Raw genomic sequence first — 26,262 nt, forward strand, 5'->3', positions numbered from 1 at the left:
TACAGAGAGGGCAGTGGTGGGAAAGGCCATGCCAGAGGTTCTCATCGTGTGTGTGTGTGTGTGTGTGTGTGTGTGTGTGTGTGTGTGTGTGTGTGTGTGTGTGTGTGTGTGTGTGTGTGTGTGTGTGTGTGTGTGTGTGTGTGTGTGTGTGTGTGAGATTGGCGAGATTGGCCTCTCTTCCTGAGCCCAAAGAGCCTGCCCCTGACAGAGGACACAGACACAACACTGTATTGTGCTGGAGTTGAGTGTTATGTAGAAAAACTAGGCTAAACGTCCTGGAAGTTGGAGATAAATGAGCTAGAGTTGAAAGAGAGAACAAGAAAAAAAAAAAAAAGGGGGGAAACTTTTGAGCAGACGATGAGGAAGTAGAAGGGAAGAATGTGTAAATGAGACAGCGGTAGAAACGGTAAAACCTGGGACAAGAAGAAAATAATATCCAGGAGAAATATAGGTTTGGCTTTTTGTATTGTTCTGGTGTAACATGATGACAGAAGTTTATTTAAACAAAAGACTACAGTCATGCTAGTGGTTAGCTGGGCTAAATACTCGCAACAACATAATTCTCAGGTCAATGCTTACATGCTGTTGTGGTTGAATGTTTACAATGTTGACTGCTGGAATTGAGCATGTTAGCATGCTGACATACTAATTGGCACTTAGCAAAAGGTGTAGCTGATGGTAATGTCATTAGCTTATCAAGTGTTTGATCATAATCAACAATATTGAACACATTTCAATGTTGTCTTGATAAAGGATCTGGATTAAATGTCAGAAATAAACAGGTGAACAGAATACAGGTCATCCTGAGACAGACCACATTTTTCTTTTAATTCATGAACATTTGTCAATACATTTCCCTTTTGGTGGAACTGGAGTAAAGTCAGAGGATCCCCAAAGTCAGTAGAATACGTCCTCTGTGTGTTTATCAATCCAACCAGTAAACTAGGTGTTCACTAGGTGTAGAGATGTCACTGGATAAGGGAATTTTATGGATTTGGCTTTTTCTCTTGTAAAAAATATGATCAAATTTGTATTTATTTTTTGTTCAAGTAAAGAACGGGAATAGCACAGTGCACATGAGTGACTCATTAGGTCTGATAAAGTGGAGGCCTTGTAAATAGGCATTAGTCTTCATGAGGAAAGACTAAATTGGGGGAAGTTTAGCGGTAAGAAAAGAAAAATGATTGAATCATGAGTCCAGGACAAGATAAGGGAGTATTGGGTGTTGTCCATCATGTTTACTGAAAGAGACAGACATGAATAGGGTTGAAGGGACAATGCATGGAGTCAGATAGACTGGCCGGACACACCCATCATTCCCAACTCTGGTTTGTAAAGAGACAACATGTTAAATGCTAAGCAGGAAATCAAAGCACGGTCCTTACCCTGATGTGGACACGTCTTTGTTCATCAGCCAAATAGTAACATCGGGCCAGTGTTTTGTACATGAGTCTGTGTGGAGGAGTAGGGGGCGAGGGGGGTGGTCAATCAGCCGAACAATGAGTTCAACTCACAAACAGGATCCCTCTGTTTCCTGAAGTAGAGACTGTCTCCTCAAACAGCACACACACAGCTGACTCTTGTTCTTCTGCACACATCCTTAAAGGCTGTGTATGTACCGTATGTACACTACCTTCTCTCTAACAGACACACCCACAATCTCTCCCCCACAAACACCATGTGTGCATTCAGATGTTTATTTGTGCTCATTATGGCCAAATTCTGATCTATGGGTTTTGTTTCCTCCGTAATTACAGACAACAAAGTCTCTGCTAACATGCAGTCTGCAGACAGTGTGCATACTCAGCATATAAACACACAGGATACACACAGCACTCTTGGGGGCAGTCAGCAGCCTGTGCACTTTCTACCATCAGTAAAAACACACCTGTCCCAGCTGCTGTTTACGAAGAGAACAAGAGGGAAAGAAGGAATGTGCTTCCCTCAGTTTTCCTGTCAGACCCTCACCCTTCCCAGCCATTTGCATTGCTCCTCCTCTGTTAAATGTCTTATCTTATTATTCCCTTGGTCAGCTCCTCTTCTCGAACCCTGTCATATCTTTTATTTATCTGTATATCCTGAATCATATCTCTTCTCATATCTTCTTTTACCCTCTCTTTCTCTCTGTCAGATTCCCCTTTTAACTTGCATTCCTCTCAAATGACTCGGTGGCCCCTCCATTCTTCTCTTGTGAAATAGTCTCACATCATGTTCTTACTCAGATCATCTGCAGTGATTATCAGGTCTGTCTTGTGAAACTGTCAGCCAGTCTGAGATTTATGTCGATCAAATAAGCAGAGCTACAGCACAAGCTTTCTCAATCAGGAATTATTTCAATTCAAGCTTGTTCGGTAGATTTTGCTGAAAGTCCCCAATAAAGATTCACACTGAAGCTTTCTCTAAGGCCTTTTTACCGGTGTACATGTCTGTGCAGGCACCTTGTTTGTAAAAGCAGTTGCTGCTGTAGCTATTTATGGAGAACCATGTGCAGTGTAGCAAGTTGTTTTCTATTCCCAGTTTAACCAGCTCCCCCACCTTAGTTTACAGCATTTCCCCCTTCAGAGCCTGGTGGTTGCACAGCTGACATGCAAGGTAACACACAACTTTTTTTTAATACACGCAACAATTTCAAACATGTGACTTTTCAGCTCTTTTACTATTAACAGTTGTTGCTGTTAGACCTTTGCTCTGTACGGAAATAGATTTAAAGGCAGCCCTCCGGTGTGTCCTAAGTAGTATATTGTGTGGTTCAGTATGTCCTGTCTCTGTCTTCTATTCCTCCTCCTTCCTCTTCTTCCTCCTCCCTCTGCGTCTGCCGCCCTTTAGAATGGGAACAGTGAGTGGAGTGATATACGGACAGCTAGTAATTAAGCTGTCAGAGGCGGGCTATTGACCAAAACACTGTCAGCACGGATGAACATACAGTACACATTTCACCTTTGATATAAATCATTTGTCAGGTATCCTCCTATCAACGGTTCAATAACTGCGCTTGGCACTACTGGACGCAAAACAAGAGCATTGAATGTTACAAACTCCAAGTTTAATTTAACTGGCTTCAAAAGTTATATTTGCATTCAAGTCACAAACTTCTTCTTACTCTCGTTATGTGCTATAAATCATGTTGTACTTGCATAATGAATACAGTCACAAAGCAGGTTACAGTTTCCAAAAATATAGTTAACCATCAAAGCTAACAGGTGGTTCCGAATATAAGGACTTTATGGAAAGTTAATGTATTTCCAGTCTAAAAATGAAACACACACTCACCCATAAATACTCACAGAGCCTGAGGGGATTTGGTGCTGTCTGAGCATGCTTTTTACTTTGGCATCCATCCAAAACACACACATGCTGCAGATTTGTGTTTGTATGTTTTTGAGTGGCAACTATAAGGTGGATTTGATTTGAGTGTGTGTGTGGACTTCGGTGCAGTGGTACACAGAAATGTGTTTGGTGATGTCCACAAGCCTCAGTGAGCAGTGGAGATCCATTTTGTTTGACAGTTGTACTGACAGAAAAAGTGTAGACCATAGCTGGAACTTGTAAATTGACTTGGCGGATGAAATGTTGTGGAGAAGTGTGTGTCTGGGTGTGTGTGCAGAACACACATGTCCACTGTGATGTGCAGAGGTGCTGAGGAAAGACAGGAGACACAGCTGTTCAGGGGACTTGGAGTCTGTGCTTCTTGCATTAGCAAACATTTTTGCAGCTTCCTGCACTGTATGCACATTTAAAAGTTTGCTACATCTTATTGTGTGTGGGACTTATTCTGCATGGCAGCATTTTGGCTTCATTTAACTTTAACACATACAAAAAACATTGTTGGCTATTCAAATAAAGTGGTTTAATCCCAGGTAATGACTTAAAACAGACAATCTCAGCCAGTGACAGTAGATTTTCTACTACAAAATTACATATAAATGTTCATGGTATATATGAAATATATTGAAGCAACATAGGTAAAACATTTCTTTATTTCACTATCATCTGTATTCTTCTGAAGAACCAAGGTTTTCCCCGTTATTGGTAGCCATACATACTGTAGTTTATTTGCTTATTTATCTTATCTTCTGACCATCTTGTTCATCATTAGAAAAATATATAAACACATCCATTGAATCATTTTACAAGGACCATAGCATTACACAACATACTTCATTTTGGGTGGAACTGAAGTCAACACGCTTGCGTGCAAACACTGGCTTAACTTTTATAGGGAGGAGTCTTGGCAGGTAAACAAGTGTAAACTAAACTGAGCTGTAGCTAAGTAATGATGCAACCACCAACACCCTGCAACCCTGAGGAGTTGGATTTAGGACTAAAGAGAGGGAAAACAAATGTTTTATTTTCATTGGCACATCTTGGGGTTTGATTAAAGAGTAAAATCAGGGTCCAATATGGAGTTAATGTCGTTTTTGTTCTATAGGAGTTGCTATGGGCTGTAAATGCAATATAGCGTGATTATATGACCCTCCCCAAGTTCATTTTCTCAATAGACAGATGAAAATGAACAGAAGCACCAAGCACGTGTACACAGAAATGAATGCTGAGTGATATAGCCTACATTGTCAGATACCCATATAAATAGGTAGCCTACATATAATAGTGGAAAGAGGAACGAGGGGAGTGAGATAAATATTCATCCAGGTGTGAAACAATGAATAGCAAGGATTAGCCCAGAGGAACAAAACAGAAGCTGAGTGTCTTAATTTATATCTGACCTGTCATCACAAATGTGTGACCAGACAAGTCGGTGTTGACACATCATGCGTGATGCACCTGTTGCTGACTAACCTTTTTCCACACAAAACACAGGAAACCGACAAAGCACAAACAATGTCGCCCCCTGATGGTTCATGTGTATTATTGCATACTCCTTTAGCAGAAAGTGTATTCTTCCAGAGCTCCAACACTAGTGTGATTGCAACAGCTCCTTTGTTGATGTTAAAAGACAATAATAAATCGCACAATACAACCATTGTGCTGTTACACAATCCCCATACTGAACTATTTCACCCTGTTGCTATGTGTCACTCTGTCTGGGTGAAAATAGCCTGTTATGACTATGTTCTTCTACTACCAGTCCAACTGGCTCACCTACCTTCGTGTTGCAGTCGTTCTGTATCAGGTGTCCGGAGGCGTTTGTTGGCCTTGTACAAAATGGGTTGATTACATTTAAACCCTGTGGCACAAAAGATCCACTTAAGCTGTTCATGCAGATCTGGCACACTTGAGTGATTAGGGGCACGCTTGCTCTTACACGCAGGCATGCCCACACACTCTTACAGTTTTTCCATGACATTTAAACAAGGAGAGTCTGTTTTCATTAATCTGTTCTCTGTTTACAGTCAATACAAATCTGTCAGCTTTATAGCTTGTGGCAATTAAACTAACTGTTGCATTCGACCAAAAACGTGTTTGTCATTTCGGCTGTAGGGCAGGAAATGTGACAGAATGACAGAGGTGATGACAGAAACAAAATGTTAAAACCAATAAAGTACTTTGTGAAACAAATTAAAAGCCTGTAAAAATTACAAAACAGGAAGACATTAGGTAAATTAAAGGTTTCTGTCGGAACTGTATCATGGAAAAAGACTTAATTAGAAAAGAGAGGATTGCTACTGTATAAAAGACAGGTCCTTTATGAAACAAAGCGACTCTGTATAAGAGATATCAGTCATTTATTGTTTTTCTTATGATATGATAGAAACATTCGGCCAGCCAAGGCTTAATCTAAATGAAGAGATTCTGATTTCTGGGATGCTACAGTCTAAAGTCGTTCAAGTGCTGTGCTGTAACACAAGTCTAGACCCCACGTTCAAGAGAGGACGAGCACACACACACACACACACACACACACACACACACACACACACACACACACACACACACACACACACACACACACACACACACACACACACACACACACACACACACACACACACACACACAAGTCACAGCCAGGGTTCAAATATACACCAGAGAATCACAATGTATATGAAAATACATTCTAAGCCAGTTGATTTTTAAATATTGCAATAAAGACAATCTCCTGCACTGAAATGATACATAACTGGGCTCTTATATTTTCCAAAAATACATCTTGATCAGCTAGAGTATTAGTAATAATAAGCTAATGTCAACTAACGTAGCAAAAACAAAGCTATAGAAAAACATTTTGAAGTCATTCAGAGCCCATAAAATAGACCTCTTTCATTAGCCTACTTTATCCATCCATTTCTATTAAAATCACATCTCACATCAAGCAAACATCACACTTTAATACTGGACAGTAGGCCATGTGCATTATCAAAATCTGAAACATGGAAAGTATTCACGTTATGAAGTCGGACAGCGTTTTGAGAACATTATTCTTCAGAACCTTTTTGTTAGTGTAGCATCTCTTCTGAGAACATTGAGGCAACTGTGAGCGTGTTTATTGAAATGCCACATTTTGAAATGCAAAACAACAACTTCATAAAATTCCACCTAGGACTTTTCAGATTGTGAGACATGACATAATGACGTGAGCCTCCAGAACATTACAATTTAACTACCGCAGTAAATTCACAATCTCTTATACTGGATTATATACACACCGTTAACACTTTGTTGAGACTACATAAAACAATCAAGTTATAAAATTATACATACAGTACATCTGAGGTGCTTTTACGAGGCTTCATTTATCTGTATATATGCCAGTAAGGAATCCTAGTTACACTTGCATGCAACATTCTCGTCCAGTCATTCTGGAAAAAATGAAGACGTGTAAAAAAGGGCAGATTTGTTTCTTATGCTGCAAACAGAAAAACATTTTTTAAAGGGGATTACCTCACCCTGCCAACATAACTCTGCATAGTCTATAATCACTTCAAAGTCCATAGGAGCATGGCAAGATCGAGAATAAAGAAAGCAGGAAAACCAAATAACCAAAAGTCAGACTTGATATTCAGGCCAAATGCAAAAGCAAAAGCACATCTGATATTTAGATAAAGGTCTCAAGGCAATTAGTTCTGAACTCAGATTAAGTGGTGAATAAAAACCACCTTTAGCTCTACAGACATCAGAAAAACTGAGTGAACTGTGCACATAAACTGCCCTCACCACTATTTATTTGCTGAGATTTGTTGCACGTGTTTGGATAGTTACCCTGCGTGGTGGCGGCTCTTCGACGCTCCGGTTTGCCACGAGGTCCTGCAGCTGCAGGGCTCCCCCGCCGATGAAGCAGAAGGCTGGACACACAGGAGAGGAACAGTCCATGTGCGCCTCCCACAGGATCCGCAACGAGTGGGCATCGTAGAAAGTGACACGTCCTTTGTCACAGTCCAGACACACTCCCAGTCGGGGTGGCAGGGGAGCAGTGTGAGGGTGAGGCAGGTTATTATGGTTGCTACTATGGGAGTGCACTCCCCCCAGGCTATGGCTGTCCCCCTGGGTATGAGTGTGACCGTGTCCTTGAGGAAGCAGGATTTTGCCCATTCCCATCGTGAGGAAGCAGTAGGGAGGAGAGTCCTGGCCGTCCTCTGCCCCACTGTCATGGCCACTGTCTGGGTCACAGCTTTCGGGAGGCAGAGGGAAGGAAAACATTAGGCTGGATATGTAAAATAATGTAAAGTACACCTTCATTCTAGCTTTACACCTGAAAATTCAACAACTTTTTATATAACAAAAAAAATGACCCTACTAGAGATCGGTTGGAACCACTGTATTCTTAGTGAGTTGAAAAGTAATATAGTTTTGAGTATACACTATTAGTTTTACTAAGAGTATGTATTGTTTATTAGTAAGGGAACACACAGGGAGGTTTTTTCTAGTATGTATGTATGTATGTATGTATGTATGTATGTATGTATGTATGTATGTATGTATATACTATATATATATCTAGAAGGTTCAGAATTCTGGCTGCAAAACATATAGATGGATAGTGTTATACTATCAATAGTTCTTCCAATTGATGGGACAGAGGTCCATTCTGTTTGAGTGGTATAGTGCATTATATTTGTGGTCATAAGAAATGATCTTGGTCGAAGATGTAGTAATATTTAAGAGGGTAAAATGTAGTTACCGAGGGCTGGCCATGTCCTGAGGGAGATGAAACCATTCTTGTAGCTTAGCCTCCTGGCCTACTCCTACCTGCAAGACAGACGATCAGAAAGACACAGATCATTGGTCTCATCCATTTTGCATGTGTTACAAAGCTGATTACAACAACGTATTATAATACCAAACTAACTGCATCCCCCTCACCTTAACCAGGTAGGAACCAGGCTCCACAGAGCAGGCCCAGTAGTGTCTGCCTTGATTGACAGACAAGTCGCCCACTAGCAGGTCAGAAGTCAAGTGGCATGAAGTGAGTGTGCGGTCTGCGGCCTGCAGGAGGGAGAGGCCTGGCACACTGCGGGCGTACGTCTGGCCTTTACCCAAAGCCAGCCTGTCAGCGTGCAACCCCCAGCGAGAGTGCAAGGAGAAACTCAACACTGAGAGGGCGGAAGAAGAGGGATATAGGGAAGGAAAGGGGGGGCAAGAGGGGGGAGAGAGGAGAGAAATGTACAGTAAGGGAGGTGTGGGAAAGGAGTCAGGAGGGAGAAGCGGTTAGATCCTGAAGCTGGGACAGGCAGGCTACAGCAGGCCTAAACCCATAACAGAAGAAGAGCGCAAAAAGTTTTGAAGGCAGATCAAGAGAAAAAGTTCATTCGAGAGGAACAGTAGGACTTAGGGGCTTCTACAGCAGAAGAAAATACGAGAAACCGGGTAGGTAAGGTAGCATTCACTGACATAAATATTGTTTTAACCAATCAGATAAACTGCTTTTACGTGGAGCAACAGCAAAATGGAAAAATGGACCATAAAAAGAAACAATGCATAATGTATGAAAGCGCAAAATAACAGACCTGTAGCAAGAAAGACAGAAGTAGAAAGAGTCTGACTGAGATGAAACTGGAATGGACAATAAGAAAAAGAAGGGTTGGTGCAGAAGATTAAATAAAAAAACAAGGTGGGAGAAGAGGAAATAAAGAGATGGAGAGAAAAGAAATAACAACATTAGTCAATCAATTGAATGAATGGCATTACTGGAAAAATATAACTTAAAACATTTCTACCACAGTTCTTTCTTTGTTACCAATGCAAAACCAACTTGTTTTATGCACTAAATAATAAATATACATTCAAATTCAAATGTCTGAGACTTTTATACTCCCACACGATACTTCTTTGAAATAAATTAGGGTTAATCGCATTGGAAACAAGAGTTTTTTGTATTGAATGAAATGTAATATTGAAAACATTGGTCATGTAAAATAATGGATTTAACATCTTACCAGGTGCTGGTGGAGTATGGAGGTAAACTTCTTCACTGTACTCTCCAAACCCGGCCTTGTTGCAGCCTCTCACCCTGAGCACATACACACTGTCCATCTGCAGCTGATCAACCACAGCGTTGGTCCCTCTCACTTCGTCCAGACGCAGCCACGATGTAGCAGCGTTGGGGGATCTGGTGCCACCCCACGTCGCTGCTGCTCCCCCCGCTCGCCGCTGGTATTCGACAGAGAAGTGCCAAGCCGGGGCCGAGTCCTGAGGGAGGCGCCAGCACAAAAACAGCTGATCGTAAGCAAGTGTCTTCTGAGTGTCGATGACTGGAGCCAGTGGGGCTGTGGAGAAGACAAAACAACAGAGGCAGGTTAAGTCATTTACAGTCATTTCAGTATACTTTAACACAGTTCATATCAGAGGAACAAAGGTGCCCACCATGTATGAAATCCAAGCTGTGGATGAGTTTAACCTCTTTGGACGTGTCCAGATGAAAGTGTCTGAAGGAGGGATCAGCTGAGAGAGTGAAACATTGAAGGTTTTCTATGGCCTTCCCTAACCTGGAGAGTGAGAGACACAGATGTCAGATAACCATATCTAACCAATGCATTCCTCTTAAATGTAGGATTCAGCTGACTCTGTGTTTTACCTGCTGTGAGTGACTCTGGCAGCCTGTACAAAGCAAGGTTGATCGGTCTCCTTGAGCAGCTCCTGTGTGTAGGCCATCAGGCCTGCATGCTCCAGCAGGCCCCTCCTCTCTGACACCTGGGAAGACAGGGCTTCCCCCTTCCTGAAGCGGGACCCCTCCAGGGCCAGGGCCAAAGCCCCCTGACGCTCCGAGATGGCCGCCCCCAACTCTCTGATACAGTGGGTCAGCTGATGCAGGGCCACTGAGCTGTTCGCCTGGAGAGAGAAAGAGAGGGGAGAACGTGTTGAGATAAAGAGCAATGACTTGGAATGATAAACACAGAATCAATGTTGTAGCTATTGCCCGCACAAAAGTGTGTCATTGCACCAAAGTCCTAGGCCTCTAGACGGCCAACTTATTATACCTTTATAAGTTGCAGCTGTAGTTACAGTAAACCGGCAGGATAGGCTATGAATGAATCACCATTGTTTTGAAGTACAATAAAAGAAGTAGCTTCCTCTCCACTACAGTATGTTGTTGATTGGTTCTAAACACATATGCTATTTTGCAAGGAGACATAGCTAACATTTCAAGCCAACATCCTGCTTTCACCCCGTTATACAAAAACAACGTATTGGTTGATTGTTTAGACAACAGCACAGAGTTCCTGCTAGTTACATGGGATAGTCTCTTTGGAATACTCTTGCACCAACACAAACAAAAGGGTTTCGCAATAATTGAAAACGGGTTCACCTCCATCTGTTTGTTGGCAGCTTCCAGTTGAGTGATCTGACTCTGTATTGTCTCCTGGTTGGCCAGAATGAAGTTGACTTCCTTGTTAACTTTGTCCTGTAAGACCAGAAGAGAAGTTGACATTTCAAGGTGGCTAACCTCCAGATCTCAACACAGATTGAAGCAGACTCACCTTGAGGGCCTGGTAAGCCTGTGCTATGGGCAACACTTTGTGCCCATGGTGGACACGACGGAGCTTACAAAGTGGGCACAGTAACTTCTGGCAGTCACGGCAGTACCACAGCAGTCTCTCCTGCTCATGCTCTGTGCACACCAAGACCTAGAGCACAACAAAAGGTTTAAACCACAATGACAATAGAAGGGAAGCTACTAGTTGATCCACAAAAAACTAAAACAGACAAACCTTTGGTCGAAAGTTGTTGGTGGGTAAAATGTGTTCGTGCTGAGCTCGAGGGGTTCCCCAGGGATGGTAGAGTTTGAAACATTCATTGCAGAAGTTGGACTTACAGTCAGCGCAGCCCTTTGTAGCCTCCAGAGACTGAGGAGGCTTACAGAAACCACACATGATGGCTATGCTGCCCAGACTCACTGTGTGCCTGTACCTAAAGGGCAGACAGGGCAAAAAGGAGATAAGAACTGGGCTAAAGCAATGCTGCAGAAGAAAAAATAGAAAGCCAATAAGGAGCCTTTAAAACTAAACAAAGGGAAGATGGAGCACATCACATTTTGACCTGCTCTCTTTTCAGTAGTTAGGATTCTAACTCTTTTTACTGCCTGACCTGGATACATCCCCAGCAGCTGCCTTGTTAGTACATCCTGTGCAGTAAAACATGCACCGTCACACTTTTTTTCTGACCAACCCAACCACTGTCTGGGGAGGAAGCAGCTGCACTCATCAAAATGCTGTGTGTGAAACTGGTAAAGTGCCTATCCCCTTCCCAGAAGACTTATTTTTTCCAAGCAGCTCCTCTCACTATGATCTCCAACATTTTAACTGATAAGAGAAGAGGATGATTCAAATCAAAGAAGGATATGAAGAACTCTGCTTCTAAATTTCCAGAACATAACTTTGGTTCAATTGCGTGTCTTTTCATAGTTTTGTATTACAGTACACTGCAGTTGTTGAGCTGTCCCTGCATTCTGCTCTTAGGGTAAGCCTTGAATCAGGAGGAAAGGAAAGATTCATTATTGAAACTCCTTCCAGCGAGTGATTTCCTGTCTCGTTTATTAAGCACTATCGACTAAACCCTTCCTTCGCTGCCGTTCGTTATTACCTGCAGGATTGTTAAAAACGTTTTTCTTTATTTATAGTTTCTGTTAATGAGCTCATGCCGAAACATTATCATAGGATGAGATAACAACACACCACAAGTCATGTTTGTGCCAGCACCATCAGCTCTGACTACAACACCCGACTACACTCTCTCTGCTGCAGTATATACTAGATTTATGATGTTTGTGTGCAAGCGAACCTCTCCACAATCCGCTCCAGTGTGAGGTTGCGGAGGCAGTCTGTCAGGCCTTTCTCTCCGAGCTCCACGTCCTGCTGACAGGAAGGACACGGGAACAACATGGGGGGAAGGGTCGTCTCTTTCCGCCTCCGCCCTGGGTATGTGCCGCACACTGAGGGAAGGACGCAGGTGCAAAGGAAGGGAGATGGTCATGGATGGATAAATAGAGGAGAAAAAAAGAGCAGAACTAAATTTTCCCTCAATTAAATACAAATAGAGCACAGTGATAAATAAATAGGTTAGCTCACTATGGAGGAAACACTGTTTAACCTATATTCAACAGAACCTTGCTGCCTGCTTCCCTCTTTTCCACGATGGCCATTGCTCTACATGCACTTAAATAAGTTATGAGATGAATGCATAAAGCCCTGGATGCACAGCAGGATACTGATTTGTCAGCAAGATCATCAATTAAGTCAGATTCAAACTGGTCAGTGGCATCATATCCCAGTTTGCTGTTTTTAAATGATGATGTCACTCTAATATGACTTAATACTGAGATCATTCAGTTTCATTTTCGAAGCTAATTGCATGTTAAGCTGCAAGGCCATTTGAAATGCCCATCAGCTTCCTGTACCAAACACCCATACAAGTAAACTCCTCATCCTTTCTGCACCTGTTCTGAGGACTCGTTCCAGGCGGTCGGGCGTTCTGGGTGTTGGTCTTCGTGCCTGTCGAGGGGAGCGAGTGTTGGGTGTTGAGGCCGGTGAGTTGGGCTCTGGAGGAAGGTCTGGAGGAGGGTAACCTCTTTGTACCAACACCTCTGCCGCACACAGCAGACACACACTGTGCAGGCAGGGCAGAAGGATGGGCTGCTTCACCATCTCATCACATACCGGGCAACGCAGCTCCTTTTCCATACTCTTCATGTTAGACTGGAGAGGAAATAGGCAAGAAGAGAACTGTGAGGTGTTAAATCGATAAAGGCTGAGTCACTAGAGAAAATAAAGCTGGCTATTTACATTCTGCACCTCCTGCTGTGACCTGAAAAGAATGTATATGAGATATGTAGGTGTCAAGAGCGGGAAGGGGAGCAGAAGCAGATGGTTATGTAGGTGGATTTCCGATGTACAGAGCCAAAAAGGGGCAAATGTTAAGGACAAAATAGCATTGCCTGATTTCAATTGTTAGCCCACCTGCTTTGATATTCAATATTGTCAGCTAGCCTCCCCTTCCCTCTGAACCCTTAATATGTAAATTCTGGCATAGGATGCTTTGGGAGCTGACTATGAGGCGTGTTCAAGGGGAAATGTTCAACTCACAATGAATATATCTCTCGGTTGTTGCTGCTCAGGCCTCGTTTTTTAAGTGTTGCTGGTTGTGGAGGAGGCCCTGTTCCGGTGTTAAAGCTACTAAACGCAGCATCCCGTTTCTATGACAACGCCATCATCTCTAGTTTCTGATCGTATGTGGCACGTAAGCATTTCAGCTACTGCTGTTAGCAACATATTTTGTGGATTAATAATGATTAAAATATCCATGCTTTACAAAGATTGGGCTTTGTGCATATGTTGTTGTGGCCTTGCTTTTATGTTTCCACCCACAGTGCTAGCTTTGCTGAAAATCAAACCTCTCTTTGATTGGATTGTTGCCAAAATATACTGTAACGAAATAAATGCATCATATTCCTTCATTACGGACACAACCTGTGCATCCATATGGATACGAAAAGGATATATGGCCAAATGATGTGCTCTTTTTACATTTAAAACATTTACACAAAACATTTACACTACGCACACGTGGGTTAAATAAATAACATAATAGAAATGAGAGTCATACTCACACTAATGCGAACCAAAGCGTCCATGATAGAGGTAAAGCTTTGTAACTCCGTTTCTGCCATGGCTGCCAGAGCTCTGCGAAACAAAAGGTAAAATGATTGTTATCTCTGGGGAAAGGCAGGTGCAGGTTGATGTCAGTCGTACAGACGGAAAAGCCGACCATGGGCCTCGGATGGTGAAGCGGACAACAGATCTGCTGTGGCTGGTTTCAGTGCTGCTGTTGCGCACACTGTGTTTCTGTCTGTCTCAGAGCCGCTCGATGAGGAATAGGATGGGGATGGGGGGTGGGGGGGTTTGGAAAGGTCCGATTTTAAGATAGGCTATATCACAGCCGCAATGCACAAGGAATACACATGTTGAAATGCTATCTTATTAGTTTTATTTGACAGCAATCGCTAGTTTTAATTGAACAGGTTATATAAGATGTATTATTTATTAAGCGCCATTTCTCTTTATACAGTTTAAATATACAATGTTTGAAACGTTTCCGCTTCCTTCTTGTTTTCTCCCAACTACAGCAGCCCTAATACGCAGCTCAGTTTGTCCAAATAAACCTTATGGTTGCTGTTTTCGGAGGTACGTGTCTCTTAACATGTCCAAATGCCAAATTATTTGTGGCCTAGTTTTCGTAGTACCGTTAGATGGCAGTGTTGTGTAAAAAAACATTAGCAGTCCTCAATTGTTGTCCGTGTCAGGAACCTTTGGAGGCTGGTCGTTGGTTAAACCGGACTGTATTTACTAATGCACCGGATTATATCGGTTGTTGTAGCAACCGCTTTAAAGCACAATAGCGTCGGTTTGCATCTGTGGTGTGCTGATGTATTTAGCTAAATATAAGTTGAAGTAGCGATATGTTTGTTAAAACCTATTAGTCTACGTTCAGTGGCGAGCTGTAGTGATGGTTTGCCTTTGATAAAGTTACCTTAAGTATCACACCTCAGCTAAATGCTAATGAGCAAACTAAGCTAATCCTAACACTGGTTTAGCTAGGCACGTTTACAAACCGGTAAATAACGTTGCATTCGTTTGCCCATCGTATTTTAGTGTAAGTTACTGGTTGTTTTATAGTTGCACCATGTCGGCTGTCAGCAGTCTCGTCCCTGCGCGGTTCCTGACTCTCACAGCTCACCTTGTCATCGTTATCACAATCTTTTGGTCGAGGGTAAGTAAAGCGTTTTTTGTAAACACATTGGTTGACATTCAGATAATAGTGTTAGGTGTTTTTAATGATAACAAATACGTGTGTGTGTCATTAAATATCCTTTCAATTCTCCAAAGTTTCTCCACTTGTTTGTAAGTGTTTTCGATGCTAAGTGGTCTGAAATGTTCTTTCACAGGAAAACAACGTGAAGGCTTGCTTGCCTTTGGATTTCACGCAAGAGCAGTATGACGATGAAGACATGAAGTAATAAGACAAACCCATACACAAAGAGAGACATAACTGGCCACACACATGCACACACACCCTCTAATATGTCTCTCTTTGCCTAAGGTTGGTGGTGGGATTGGCCGTCACCCTCGGTCTCTTTGCTGTAGAGTTGGCTGGGTTCTTCTCAGGAGTGTCCATGTTCAACTGCAGCCAAGGTCTCCTGTGTATCCTTTACACTGATAATGTGGGTCCCTCATAGGTGATTATTCATAAGATAAGACAATCTAATACTCAAATAAAGATAGATACTTATGAAAGTCAAATAAAGAGATATGTATATATTCAATGTTATCATCCAATAATAATAATAATAATGTGCACACAACAAATAGAAGCTGTGAGATTACAGCAGCAAGTGCATTGGCATCTGTCTCCTGGACAAAGGATGGGAGGTGGGATTTTACAATTTTAGAAATACAGACAGCCAGCGAATTGGTGTCAAGTAAGTATAAAAACTAGAACAAGTGATATATTAAAAGTAATTCTAGTTGTCAGTTACAATTCCATGACTTCAAACCTCGGTTTATTCGCCTCCTCGTCTACATTAGCAACAGGAGCCCATGCCAGTGCATCAGTGGCTCTGCTTTTCTTTCTATTTGAGCAGTGGGAGTGTGACATCTACTGGTGGATCCTTGCCATTTGCAGGTTAGTGTATACCCAAACGTTTTCCCAAAAAGAGTATTTTTTCCGTGACAGTAACTACACCCAGCACTCGCTGTCCACTGCAGCGCTTCCGTATCCCTGTCTTTCTTTGTAATTGAGAAGTGGGAATGCTGGACCTATTGGGTTATTTTTGCCATCTGCAGGTTGGTGTGTGTTCAGATGATGTATCAGCTTTTCAGAAAGCAAATTCAGTGTCTCTATAAAATTGAGTATCAGTAAGTATAAATGTCTTCAGGCACTGTCCTCATTGTTGCACTTCTCCCTACATTTCTCTGTCTCTCTCTCCCAACTAGTGTGCTACCTGCCTTCGTGGAGATGTTTCTGTTTATAGCTGTTTTTGGACTGAAGAAGAAGCCATTATGAAAGAAACTCCTGAAGCTACAAATGAGTATGGATGTGGACAACTGCCTCGCTGTATCAACAGACACTGTAGCTACAGAGGGTCTGTGATTCAATGATAATGTGCAGAGGAATGAACTGAAAAACGGTGTTTTACTGAGTTATGTGAACACAGTGCACCAACATACATCAAAGGGATATACAGGCCACTCTCTGTCTGTCGTTTTATATTTTTATACATTTAGGTTTTTATTAACCGTAAACATTGATGTGGTTTTATGTTTGCATGCTATCTGTCAAATTCCTATGGAAGGTCTCGAATGCTATTATAATGCCAAATACATTTTGTATAAATTATTTCTCAAACTGTTGATGGTCATCAATTATTTTTGCTATGAAACGATTTGGCATTTGTGTTTATTTTTGCCTCTCTGGGACATCTTTTTCACAGCATGTAGAAATACTGCTTTCTTCACCCAAATTAGCAGGCCCTCAAATGTAATACCCATTTACGCATTTGAAAGGTTGAGCTTTTGGTATAGTAAACAGCCTGAGCCTTTTTGTAAATGATGGAAAGCATCACATTAATGATTTTACAATATATTCATAAAAAAAATTATGCAGAGTTTCTATATGCTGTTTCCCTACAGCAAATGGGTATCCTATTTTTTTTTAAAAGCCACTAAATAGCCGAACGAAACCTTTTTGAAGATGCTAATGGTAATACACTCATTTGCAGTACAGGCTTTGCTATTATAGCAGGAATTCATGGTTTAATTTACGGTTCAAATGTGTCAGCAAACAAAATAAAGGGCTTTCATTATTGAATTTTCGATTGTGTACATGTAAAAAAAGTTAATATGAAAAATAAGAACCAGGTGTTACGAGACTTACAGGGCGTTTTATTCAGCAGATAAAATAAAAACAATACAAATCTAACCAGCACAACAACAGGTTCCTCTTGCCTCTCTCAAGACTCCGCCCACTGGTCCCACCTGTAATCTGGACCGGGTGGAGAGGGTTTTTAGTTCCTAGAGCCGGGGAAGTTAGCTGGCACAACCAAGTGCTTAATTCACCTCTGTTTCCTTACACGGACTCTAATTAAACATTGAAATATGGGTATGTATTGCATGATTATTTTATCATTCAAGTCAACTCAACAAGTGCGTTTGTATTCGAAGATACATTGTTTATTAGTGCCTAGTTCTGTGTTCTAGCTAGCTAGCTAACGTTAACGTTTAGAAATAGATGACTTTATTAGGAGCTATTTATTTAACGAATGCATTATTATACGTCTGCCATGAGTCACACTTTTTATTGCACTATGTATGTAGAGAGCTGCATCAGCCGTATACATTTGCTGCTACCCTCGGTTGTTTAGCTTATAGCTAGCAGCAATCTGACGGAAACATTTATGAACGAACACTGACGTGGCGTTACGTTATAACGAGTTCGATTATATTAGTGTTTTTACTAGCTGAAACGAACTAGTTTAGCAGTCAAAGCTATACTTCTGTACTCTACGTACTGTTTTCACTTTTGATTGTATTGTTATTACCTGTACTTTGTCTGCTATCAGAGAAAAATACAATCAGTTTAGCTGCAGCTGAAGTGTCCTGCCTCTTCCGGTGTATAACTCCAGCATACTTTTCCAATTATTTTTAGATAAGCCATTGTCTTCCTTGATTATTGTCTTAACATTTTTGTTTGAATTATTCCTCTTTGTCTTGTAGCAGTGAACACAGGCACCTCTCTAGTGCTGTCTAGTCTGCTGTCAGTGCTGGTATTTGCTGGCATGCAGATGTTCAGTAAGCAGCTGGGATCCACTGAGTGGCTCACCATCGTGGGGGGTTTCCTGGGCTCAGTCCTCTTCATCTGCTCCCTCACTGTATCCTATTGACCTGTTTCAATCCCTGTTGTCAATTACTAATCTGCAACAATCTTTATTACTTCATGCTTTGTTTAAATGTAACTTTTTGTAATCACCCAATACTATTGCAGCAAAAACGTACACCATTTCTCTGTGTTCCCTGTTTTCTGTATGCATGTACATACACAGATACCACTGAGGAGATTCCCCTTAACTTTATATCCAGGCATTTAATAATCTGGAAAATCTGATTTTTGGGAAGGGATTCCAAGCCAAGATATTCCCAGAGAGTAAGTAATGACAACACTTAAATCAGACTCCTGTCGTCACTCCAGTGTGTCTTTTTTCTATTTCTATTTTGCTGACATAATACATATCCAAATATTTCTCTTTTCATATATCCTAACTGGTTATGTATTATCTCTTCCAGTTCTGGTGTGCCTGTGCCTATCGCTGTTTGCCTCTGGACTGGTACACCGCGTCTGTGTCACCACATGGTATGTGACAATACCTCTGCAGATCACAAAGACCATAATCAGCTTTATAAAACACAGTTAAAAGTAGTCTCTAAATTAATTTGATTATATTGCTTTTTCTTCTTATTTCTCTTCCAGCCTGATATTCTCCCTCTTTGCCGTGTACTACATCAACAAAGTATCTGCTGCGCTCTACCAAGCCGCTGTTCCCGCGGTAACAGCAGCCAAGGCTGCCAGCAAGGGCAAAAGGAAGAACTGATGAATCTGTTGGATCCCACTTGCATCCAGTGAATCAGTTAATATTACCCAGGTGCTGATGGCCCAGTGCAACAAAGAAGTTGCACATTTTGTAGTATTGTCTTCAATCCATAACCCTTTGTGTATTTCAGCAGAATCTTTAAAGATTATTTGGAAAGCAACAAACAGTCCCATGACTTCAAGTCAGTCATAGTCCTTATTTTTTTTACAATGATCTCGTGCTTAGGGTCATAACAAAAAGCCAAATAGCTGTCAACATTCCATTGATAACCTTTTCCTTAGCACTCGTTTTACACTGATTGCAAAGAGATTGAAACATCCCAACCTGTGTATTCATCAGCACATCAAGTTGCTTCTTTTGTTTAATTCATTTTGTAATTAAACTCTAAAAAGACTTTTAAGGTGTTTTAATTTTGTCAAACCACATTTGTGCACTTAGAAAATGGCTGTGTATTTTATGTAGTTTAGTGTATGTATTCAGGTGGGTGTGATGATATCCTAAAACATCTGTGAGCTGACATGCTGTTTAAGAAAAGGCAGGGGAGGGAGAGACACATATTCAGTTTGTCTTGGTCTTCTGCCAACAGTGTTCCACAAAGTAACCATACCATCGATGCTTGATGATGATAAGTAAACCGGTTATGATTGTCATGTGTGTGAATGTGTAATGTCAGGACTGCCATGATTCACAAAAGTCTTAGAGTAATTGTATTATTACAAAATATAAATATGGAATGTGTAATTGTAATGCGCACAGGCTGACACAGCATATGGTTTAGTCTATCAAAAGTTCATGTTTTCACTGAGAATGCTAACTTGTGATTTGAAATGATATGGCCATGGTGGGGACAGTGTAACACCCTGGCATGTGGACAGGTAGTTACTTGTTGTCAGTGACTTCACTGTTTGCTCAAAGACAGGTAAGTGATGACGTTGAACATTGAAGTGATATTCTTTAGGGTGGTGAAAAGTACAACATGCCATCAATGCCAAAAGGTTAGACAAAATATTAGATTGACAAGATAAAATTAAAAAAGATGAAATCACTGAGGATCTCAAGTTATACTAAAGAACAATTCTAGTAAAGCTGCTCAGTTGCCATCAGACCGTAGGATGGTGCTTCTGGACTGTGAACAGGGCGTGCCTGATGAAGGATCTTCCTTAGATAAACTGAAGGCTTTAGATAGAGATGGTTAAAGACATCACTTTCTACCTTGTTTTAATCTATGTCATCACAAATTAATTCATGCGAGTTGGCTATTCGAAAGCAGAGGAGAACAAGTACGAGTATGTCTTTTTTAAATGCGTAATACCGTTATGTTGCCAATAACAGATCGAGACTCATGGCATGAGAGGCTCGGGCTTGTTCGTACACAGCATGTCCCAGCAAATATAGTATATGTGTGTGTCATTCAGCAGAACTGCTTCATTGCGCTGTGCTTTACCCACCTTAAACATGATTCAAACAACAACAACAACTTTGAATAACTGATTGTCTTACGCAGATTTCCTGATTTGGGAATTGGACTTGAACTTTTCTAAAGATAATATTATCTTGAAAAATCTAAAGGAAATATATATATGAACAGTAAGTAGCATTACTAGATGCATCTCTGTATTTCTTGTGGCGAGAGTTGTGGGAACACTTGGATAGTATTTGCTCATGGCTTTTTAAGTTAGCTCCCTCTTTCTCTCTGCCTCTTTCTCTCTGTCCCTCCCATCATATTGGGCGTTGCCCAGCGGACTATAAATTGTTGAACACATATCCAGTGAGCGTCTGCACTCTTCACTGACTCTCAAACTACACTTTCTGCCTCTTGATTTCCTGGTAAGTTTGTTTTAATTGCTCAAAAACGTACTTATCTGCTTCCACTGTTGTTCGTGTTCTTAAATTGCTAGTTTTGACGAAATCTCAAAATCTTTTATGAAGATTAAAGATTATTCTTCTCGGTCGCCCATGTCTTTTAAGGCTATGTTTAAATGTGGCTACATAAAACTATTTTTCTTTAAGTTTAGTCTGTTATTTCAACATATTTCATTGGTGAGCTTGGGCGTTGTTGGCGCTTTATGCACGACTTTCCTTTTTCTTTTTCGTCTATTCTTAAGATCTTCGGGGTTTTGTTTGTTTTTGGAACTCAGCCAGAAATGGTTCAATTGAAGGAAGGGGAGAGGAAGAGTGGGAGGCTTGAGATAAGGATTTTGGCTTATGTGCCAGAAAATATTGTCTAATGGTTGAAGAATTTGCTCTGAGTTCCAGTAAGACCAACGCCCACTTTTCCACTTACCAATATGTTAGTTTTGGCTTAAGTAACCTCAGTGGTGGACAAAAATTTAATATATTTGTCTAAGCAAAGGTAGCACACTGTAGAAATCCTCTGTTAGAAGTCCTGTATTCAAAATCCTAGTTAGAAGAACAGTAAGGACAATAACTCTTTTACTGAATGTATGTAAGTCGCTTTGGATAAAAGCGTCTAACAAATGACATGTAATGTAATGTAACTCTTAATGCAGAATAGCCCATTTCAGAATAATGCTGTATTGCCGAATTATAATAATTGATACATTAATATGAACATTACTATGGCGCAGCTGGAAAAGGGGTGTGGTTTTATTTTTCCATACTGCAGAGAAGTTGAACCAGGGATCAATACAGTCTTATATTTATCCATTATAACATCTTAAATTGTAATGAAGGGTGTGACGTAGCATAACATGTAATACTTAGTTAAAGTAGGCCTACAATGTAATTAAGTGTACTGCTTTACTGCAGTCTTATCCTTCATTGAAGTTCATGTGCAATGTCAAAATGTGTATCATCTTTCCTCCTTTCAGCCCACACTTCCGCAGCCATGACTGAATTAGAGAACTGCATGGAGAGTCTGATCAAGGTGTTCCACCGCTATTCTATTGAAGACGGTGATGCAAAGACCTTGAGCAAGAAAGAACTAAAAAAACTGATGGAGAATGAGTTGCCAACCTTTCTGAAGGTAAGAATCCTCTTCCTTATATCAAATCTCATCTATATCCCTGGTGTACTCCTATGTAACTGTACTCACTTTAACTTTGCACCCTGAACGTGTCTCTTTTGCTAATGTTTTTTCAGACCCAGCAGAACCCCAAAACTGTGGATTTCATTTTGAAAGATTTGGACCAAAACAAAGATGATAAGTTGGACTTTGAAGAGTTTCTTCCCCTTGTCGTCGGCCTCTCAATGGCTTGTGAGAAGTGTTACATGCTCCACGAAAAGAAGAAGACCAAGAAGTGATGGGAAAATATAAGGAAGAATTATGATGTTGAACGTTTTTAGAGTAGAACATGAATCACTAATGTGGGACATAATCCCCAAGTAAAAACCTTTTACAAGATGTTACCTCCTGTCTGTTTTTGAGCATGTCGTGAACAAAGCACTTTTCCAACCTTATTCATGGAATCTTTCTTATGGTTATACATGGAAAACATTACAGTCAAAAAGAGCTCTCCCAATGCCAGATACATATACCTCAGAAAGTCCAGAGAATATTGAGGAGTTCACATCTCAGATACATCATTTTAACCGTAAATATCAATGTTCCCTTGAGGCAGCAGATTTTATACAGTATTTAAATGGTTCAATACGGGAATGTGCTGTACTCAGATGTCTCAAGATGAACTTGGGTGCAGCACCACATTCCGTTATGGCATGAGTTAGGGTTTTGCAAGCATGCTTCTTTAATTTAGATTCCAAATTCATGATCCTGTTTCCTTTCTTGCACATTCTTTGGTTATATTTTTCACACACACACACACACACACACACACACACACACACACACACACTTAAATGGACGTCCTTGAAAACAACATTGCACCAACCAACACAGAATTCTAAAATAAGTATTATGGAGTAGCTAAAAGGAAGGTCAAATGGAATTGCACATCGACCATAGACCTTGTGTGAGGAGTATAAGGGAGATTTGAATAGCAGGTAATCGTGATCCAAGTTTTTCAAGGAAAGAATATTTCAAAGCCTTTGGTTAATGATTACAAAAACACTCTCTGTCTTTTCAGCCTGGTTCTTTGGAACGTTGGCATCACCAGCAGAGAGATCTCACTGTTGAACACACCCAGACTCTCAAATACATTTCAGAGGGAAGGAAACATGCCTTTAATTATTTTAGGTGTCACACCTGTGCTACAGTATCTCAATAACATTGTCATGAGAGTATGGCAAGAAAATAAATAAAAGCAGTATTTGTCACTTGGAGGAAAAGCACAGGTAAAAGTAATGATGGCTGAAGGCTGTTTAGCTGTTTTGATTGCAGGGTCTATAATGTGATAATGTGATCGTTACTGTTATAAGCGACACCGATGCTTTTCCAGAAACTTTTTTAATAGAATCGGTCATAAGTCATTTATAGGCCTTTAATAGGGCTAAATAATGAACTCATTAACATACCAATAAGTGGAAAGTGAACATACTTGATGAAATATTCAAAAAAAAATCTTTATAAATGATAAATAAGTATTCACTGTGATCTGGTGGGTCACGCTACATTTTTAAAAGGTATACAAAGCAGAATTTACCCTCACTTCTTTGTCAATAAAAACAGCATAAGCGACTTCTAAAATGACCTTACCTATCATATATGAGGGTAGAGTCACCAGCCCTTCTGTTAACATGCAAACAAGGAACTTATTTACAGGTCATAACATGAGCAGAGGTTAACGCTATTCCCCAGATCACAGTGAGTCATGTATCAGCAAATTACTTATTAATCAACAATAAATACTTTTGTAATGATTATTTCAGGATGAACTAAATGTTTCCACATGACATTTTTGGCTAAAAAATGTGACCTCTGTGTTGTGAGGTTGTCATTTAGGTTATCTTGATTTGATAGTAGTTTCATACTTCATCTCATATAAAAAAATGTTCTTCCATTTCTTCCCTTTTCCCAAATTTAAATGGCCTGCTCTTGACATTATATAGGTATATTTGTATACATGCCAGTGAATTAACTGTACCTGAGTATAATTGCCACAAGGTGTCAGTACTTTTACTTGATCATGTCACTCTTTCTATCCCTGTAAATGTATAAGTATAGTTTTCATCAATTATGTGAGAGGTCCAAGTAAGTAAGTATGTCACAATATATAATAAGAAGTTAGATATCAAAAAGACAGTTACAGCTAAATGTACTCAATATATTTCTGGCGAGGGGATAGTCACAACTCGTCTATCAGCCTTTAACATCACTGGGATTTGGTCGTTTAAGCTGGAAGTATGGACTTTATCACGCCACTAGATGTCAGAATACTCTTTTTTAAAAACAATCTTTTTAACTCAGATATTGCTCCACTGTTTTTTCTAATTCCACCTCTTGAGTTTTATAAGAAAATGCAGCTTAAGTCAAGGTTGTGTTATTTTAAGACACAAAACATCAGTTGAATGGACATCATACATAAAATATATTTTTTTTTACAGAGAGTGGTGTGTGCAGATGATGTATAGGATAGGAGTTGTTAGGAACACAGTGTTCCTAACAACTCCGATACATCCTATGCAGTGTCAGAGACTTATCTTGCTATCTGTCGCAATGTCTGTCTGTAAATGTGGAAAAGGCATTTTGGGTATGCTGTTTCTGTGGGTTGAAATAGTTGGTTAATGTTTTCAAAAGTACCTCCTTTTGTTTGTATATACTACAATGTAGAGAAACCTGTATACACATCTGGTAATTTTGAGAAATTCCATCCATTGCTGTATGATTCATGGCAATTATGTTTAAGTGTATATTTTACGACTTTTTGCTGTTGTTTTTTCACTTGCAAAGGTGGAGGCTTGCCTTTCTGCTTAACTGGTGGGTTTTATTTAAAATGAAGAGAGCCATAGCAGCATATAGATTGTAATAAATAATTTAGATTAAGTCTTGAAAACATTTACATCTGTGACTTAATGGTAAAACTAATATTTAGAAGGTAGTTCTAAGTTATTTGTCTTTCATTTAAGATCATGTGCTCATGTTCATGGTGCAGACTGCAGAGGTACAGAAAGGCTCCAACAGGGAAACTGTAACTCCAGCCAGCAGAGTGTGAAGAGATGAACTTTTTGTAATTAACACCACATGATCCTACGTCTCTTATTTTCTTTTCCTCCCCTGCAAGGAGAATCTGATCGTATTCAATAATTGAAAGTAATACGGCCAAAGTGAAGAGCAGACTGGTGCTGAATGGTTTAATCTAAAAGGGACTTGGCATGGGGCAAAACAGGTAAGAGAGGAGGGAAATGTTTCTCTTCTGCCGCCTGTGTACAGACGAGTGGAAAATGGAGGCTGAGTTTTGCAACAGTTCAGCAGGATGAGCGGGGAGTGGCTCCAGAAATCCAACATGTTAAAACAGACAGCCGAGGCACTCACATTGAGATACTTGAAGACTCTAATCAAGCAGATGTATGATTATGACTGCTGCCAAGTTTAAAACTGGCTCTCATAGCTCTTTTTCACTTCTTAACTTTTCAAGAGAAAGAGTTTTAAGAAAATAAAAGAAATCACTTTGTAGCTGCAGTAGAACTACAGGAATAATACTACTACTGTTGTTGTTCTGTTCTGTCATGTTCTTTGTGAGTTATATAATTGACTAAACTATACAACCATGACATCATTTGGTGGTTCCACACATTGCATATTGACAACAAATTAGCCTTAAATGAAGCATTTTTCTTTGATAGTTTTATCACTGCCGATATTTGCAAAACTTCTTAGATTTAGAAAAAAAAACTCCTGGGCAAACAGGAAATGGAGGCAAATTACGCACACACGCACGCACGCACGCACACACACACACACACACACACACACACACACACACACACACACACAGCTATGACTTCCCACTCACCACTTTGGGCAGGGTGCTGACTGTAACTTTCCATTCACTGACATATTTTCTCCAGAAGGCTTCACCGAGCAGCTCCTCAATGAAGAGCGTCGCTTTAGATTATCTACTCCCACTGTTCACCAATGCACACATACCCCCCTGCACACATACCCCCACAAACACACACATGTCAACATGGGTAACATTTGCTCTATAAAACATAAACATAAACACTGCCTTGTATTTATTATGGAAATACTCAGAGAAAGACATGGTAACACTATTTTGGTTGGAAAGGGGGAACATTTCCAGTGCATGAATCACTGCTGGTGTGGGTGTATTAGCCCCTGTGTGTGTGTGTGTGTGTGTGTGTGTGTG

At 40.5% G+C, this 26,262-nt stretch overlaps 4 protein-coding genes across 6 annotated transcripts; 3 read left to right on the plus strand and 1 right to left on the minus strand.

The window, feature by feature from the left end:
• Positions 1 to 6,272: 6,272 nt before the first annotated feature.
• On the minus strand, positions 6,273 to 14,245 carry trim46a (tripartite motif containing 46a). 2 transcript variants are annotated; one of them, XM_010790590.1, is made up of 13 exons: positions 14,158 to 14,245; positions 14,000 to 14,072; positions 12,830 to 13,088; positions 12,175 to 12,325; positions 11,106 to 11,304; positions 10,875 to 11,021; positions 10,703 to 10,798; positions 9,971 to 10,224; positions 9,760 to 9,881; positions 9,333 to 9,662; positions 8,260 to 8,489; positions 8,078 to 8,145; positions 6,273 to 7,567 (listed from the first exon to the last, which is right to left on the minus strand). In XM_010790590.1, exons 2-13 carry the CDS (start codon positions 14,057 to 14,059, stop codon positions 7,120 to 7,122), a joined length of 2,364 nt encoding a protein of 787 aa, XP_010788892.1. In that variant the 5' UTR covers positions 14,060 to 14,072; positions 14,158 to 14,245; the 3' UTR covers positions 6,273 to 7,119. The 2 variants fall into 2 exon arrangements, with proteins under 2 accessions (XP_010788892.1, XP_010788891.1); XM_010790589.1 differs by having other exon boundaries at positions 14,000 to 14,245.
• A 426-nt stretch (positions 14,246 to 14,671) lies between these two features.
• On the plus strand, positions 14,672 to 16,799 carry tmem107l (transmembrane protein 107 like). 2 transcript variants are annotated; one of them, XM_010790592.1, is made up of 5 exons: positions 14,672 to 15,159; positions 15,335 to 15,402; positions 15,490 to 15,590; positions 16,136 to 16,232; positions 16,383 to 16,799. In XM_010790592.1, the coding sequence occupies exons 1-5, from the start codon at positions 15,073 to 15,075 to the stop codon at positions 16,450 to 16,452; spliced, it is 423 nt and encodes a 140-aa protein (XP_010788894.1). In that variant the 5' UTR covers positions 14,672 to 15,072; the 3' UTR covers positions 16,453 to 16,799. The 2 variants fall into 2 exon arrangements, with proteins under 2 accessions (XP_010788894.1, XP_010788893.1); XM_010790591.1 differs by lacking the exon at positions 16,136 to 16,232 and adding an exon at positions 15,975 to 16,071 and having other exon boundaries at positions 14,677 to 15,159.
• A 573-nt stretch (positions 16,800 to 17,372) lies between these two features.
• On the plus strand, positions 17,373 to 19,427 carry krtcap2 (keratinocyte associated protein 2). Its single transcript, XM_010790593.1, has 5 exons — positions 17,373 to 17,547; positions 18,162 to 18,316; positions 18,525 to 18,588; positions 18,729 to 18,795; positions 18,913 to 19,427. Exons 1-5 carry the CDS (start codon positions 17,544 to 17,546, stop codon positions 19,031 to 19,033), a joined length of 411 nt encoding a protein of 136 aa, XP_010788895.1. The 5' UTR covers positions 17,373 to 17,543; the 3' UTR covers positions 19,034 to 19,427.
• A 1,325-nt stretch (positions 19,428 to 20,752) lies between these two features.
• Positions 20,753 to 22,402, plus strand: s100a10b (S100 calcium binding protein A10b). Its single transcript, XM_010790596.1, has 3 exons — positions 20,753 to 20,860; positions 21,865 to 22,019; positions 22,136 to 22,402. The coding sequence occupies exons 2-3, from the start codon at positions 21,882 to 21,884 to the stop codon at positions 22,295 to 22,297; spliced, it is 300 nt and encodes a 99-aa protein (XP_010788898.1). The 5' UTR covers positions 20,753 to 20,860; positions 21,865 to 21,881; the 3' UTR covers positions 22,298 to 22,402.
• The last annotated feature ends 3,860 nt before the right edge of the window (positions 22,403 to 26,262 follow it).

Source organism: Notothenia coriiceps, unplaced genomic scaffold (genome assembly GCF_000735185.1).
Source record: "Notothenia coriiceps isolate Sejong01 unplaced genomic scaffold, NC01 NC01_scaffold00034470, whole genome shotgun sequence".
In the NCBI taxonomy this organism is placed as follows: domain Eukaryota; kingdom Metazoa; phylum Chordata; class Actinopteri; order Perciformes; family Nototheniidae; genus Notothenia; species Notothenia coriiceps.

Excerpts from the sequence above, each read along its gene's own strand:
- trim46a (XM_010790590.1), bottom strand. The coding sequence starts at position 14,059 with ATGGCAGAAACGGAGTTACAAAGCTTTACCTCTATCATGGACGCTTTG. Across the intron at positions 10,799-10,874 it reads AGGCTTACCAGGCCCTCAAG|GACAAAGTTAACAAGGAAGT; the intron begins GTGAGTCTGCTT and ends CTGGTCTTACAG. Across the intron at positions 9,663-9,759 it reads CAGCTTGGATTTCATACATG|CCCCACTGGCTCCAGTCATC; the intron begins GTGGGCACCTTT and ends TCTTCTCCACAG.
- tmem107l (XM_010790592.1), top strand. The coding sequence starts at position 15,073 with ATGTCGGCTGTCAGCAGTCTCGTCCCTGCGCGGTTCCTGACTCTCACA. Across the intron at positions 15,160-15,334 it reads TCACAATCTTTTGGTCGAGG|GAAAACAACGTGAAGGCTTG; the intron begins GTAAGTAAAGCG and ends GTTCTTTCACAG. Across the intron at positions 15,403-15,489 it reads TATGACGATGAAGACATGAA|GTTGGTGGTGGGATTGGCCG; the intron begins GTAATAAGACAA and ends TCTTTGCCTAAG.
- krtcap2 (XM_010790593.1), top strand. Across the intron at positions 18,589-18,728 it reads AGCCAAGATATTCCCAGAGA|TTCTGGTGTGCCTGTGCCTA; the intron begins GTAAGTAATGAC and ends TATCTCTTCCAG. Across the intron at positions 18,796-18,912 it reads CGCGTCTGTGTCACCACATG|CCTGATATTCTCCCTCTTTG; the intron begins GTATGTGACAAT and ends TTTCTCTTCCAG.
- s100a10b (XM_010790596.1), top strand. The coding sequence starts at position 21,882 with ATGACTGAATTAGAGAACTGCATGGAGAGTCTGATCAAGGTGTTCCAC. Across the intron at positions 22,020-22,135 it reads AGTTGCCAACCTTTCTGAAG|ACCCAGCAGAACCCCAAAAC; the intron begins GTAAGAATCCTC and ends ATGTTTTTTCAG.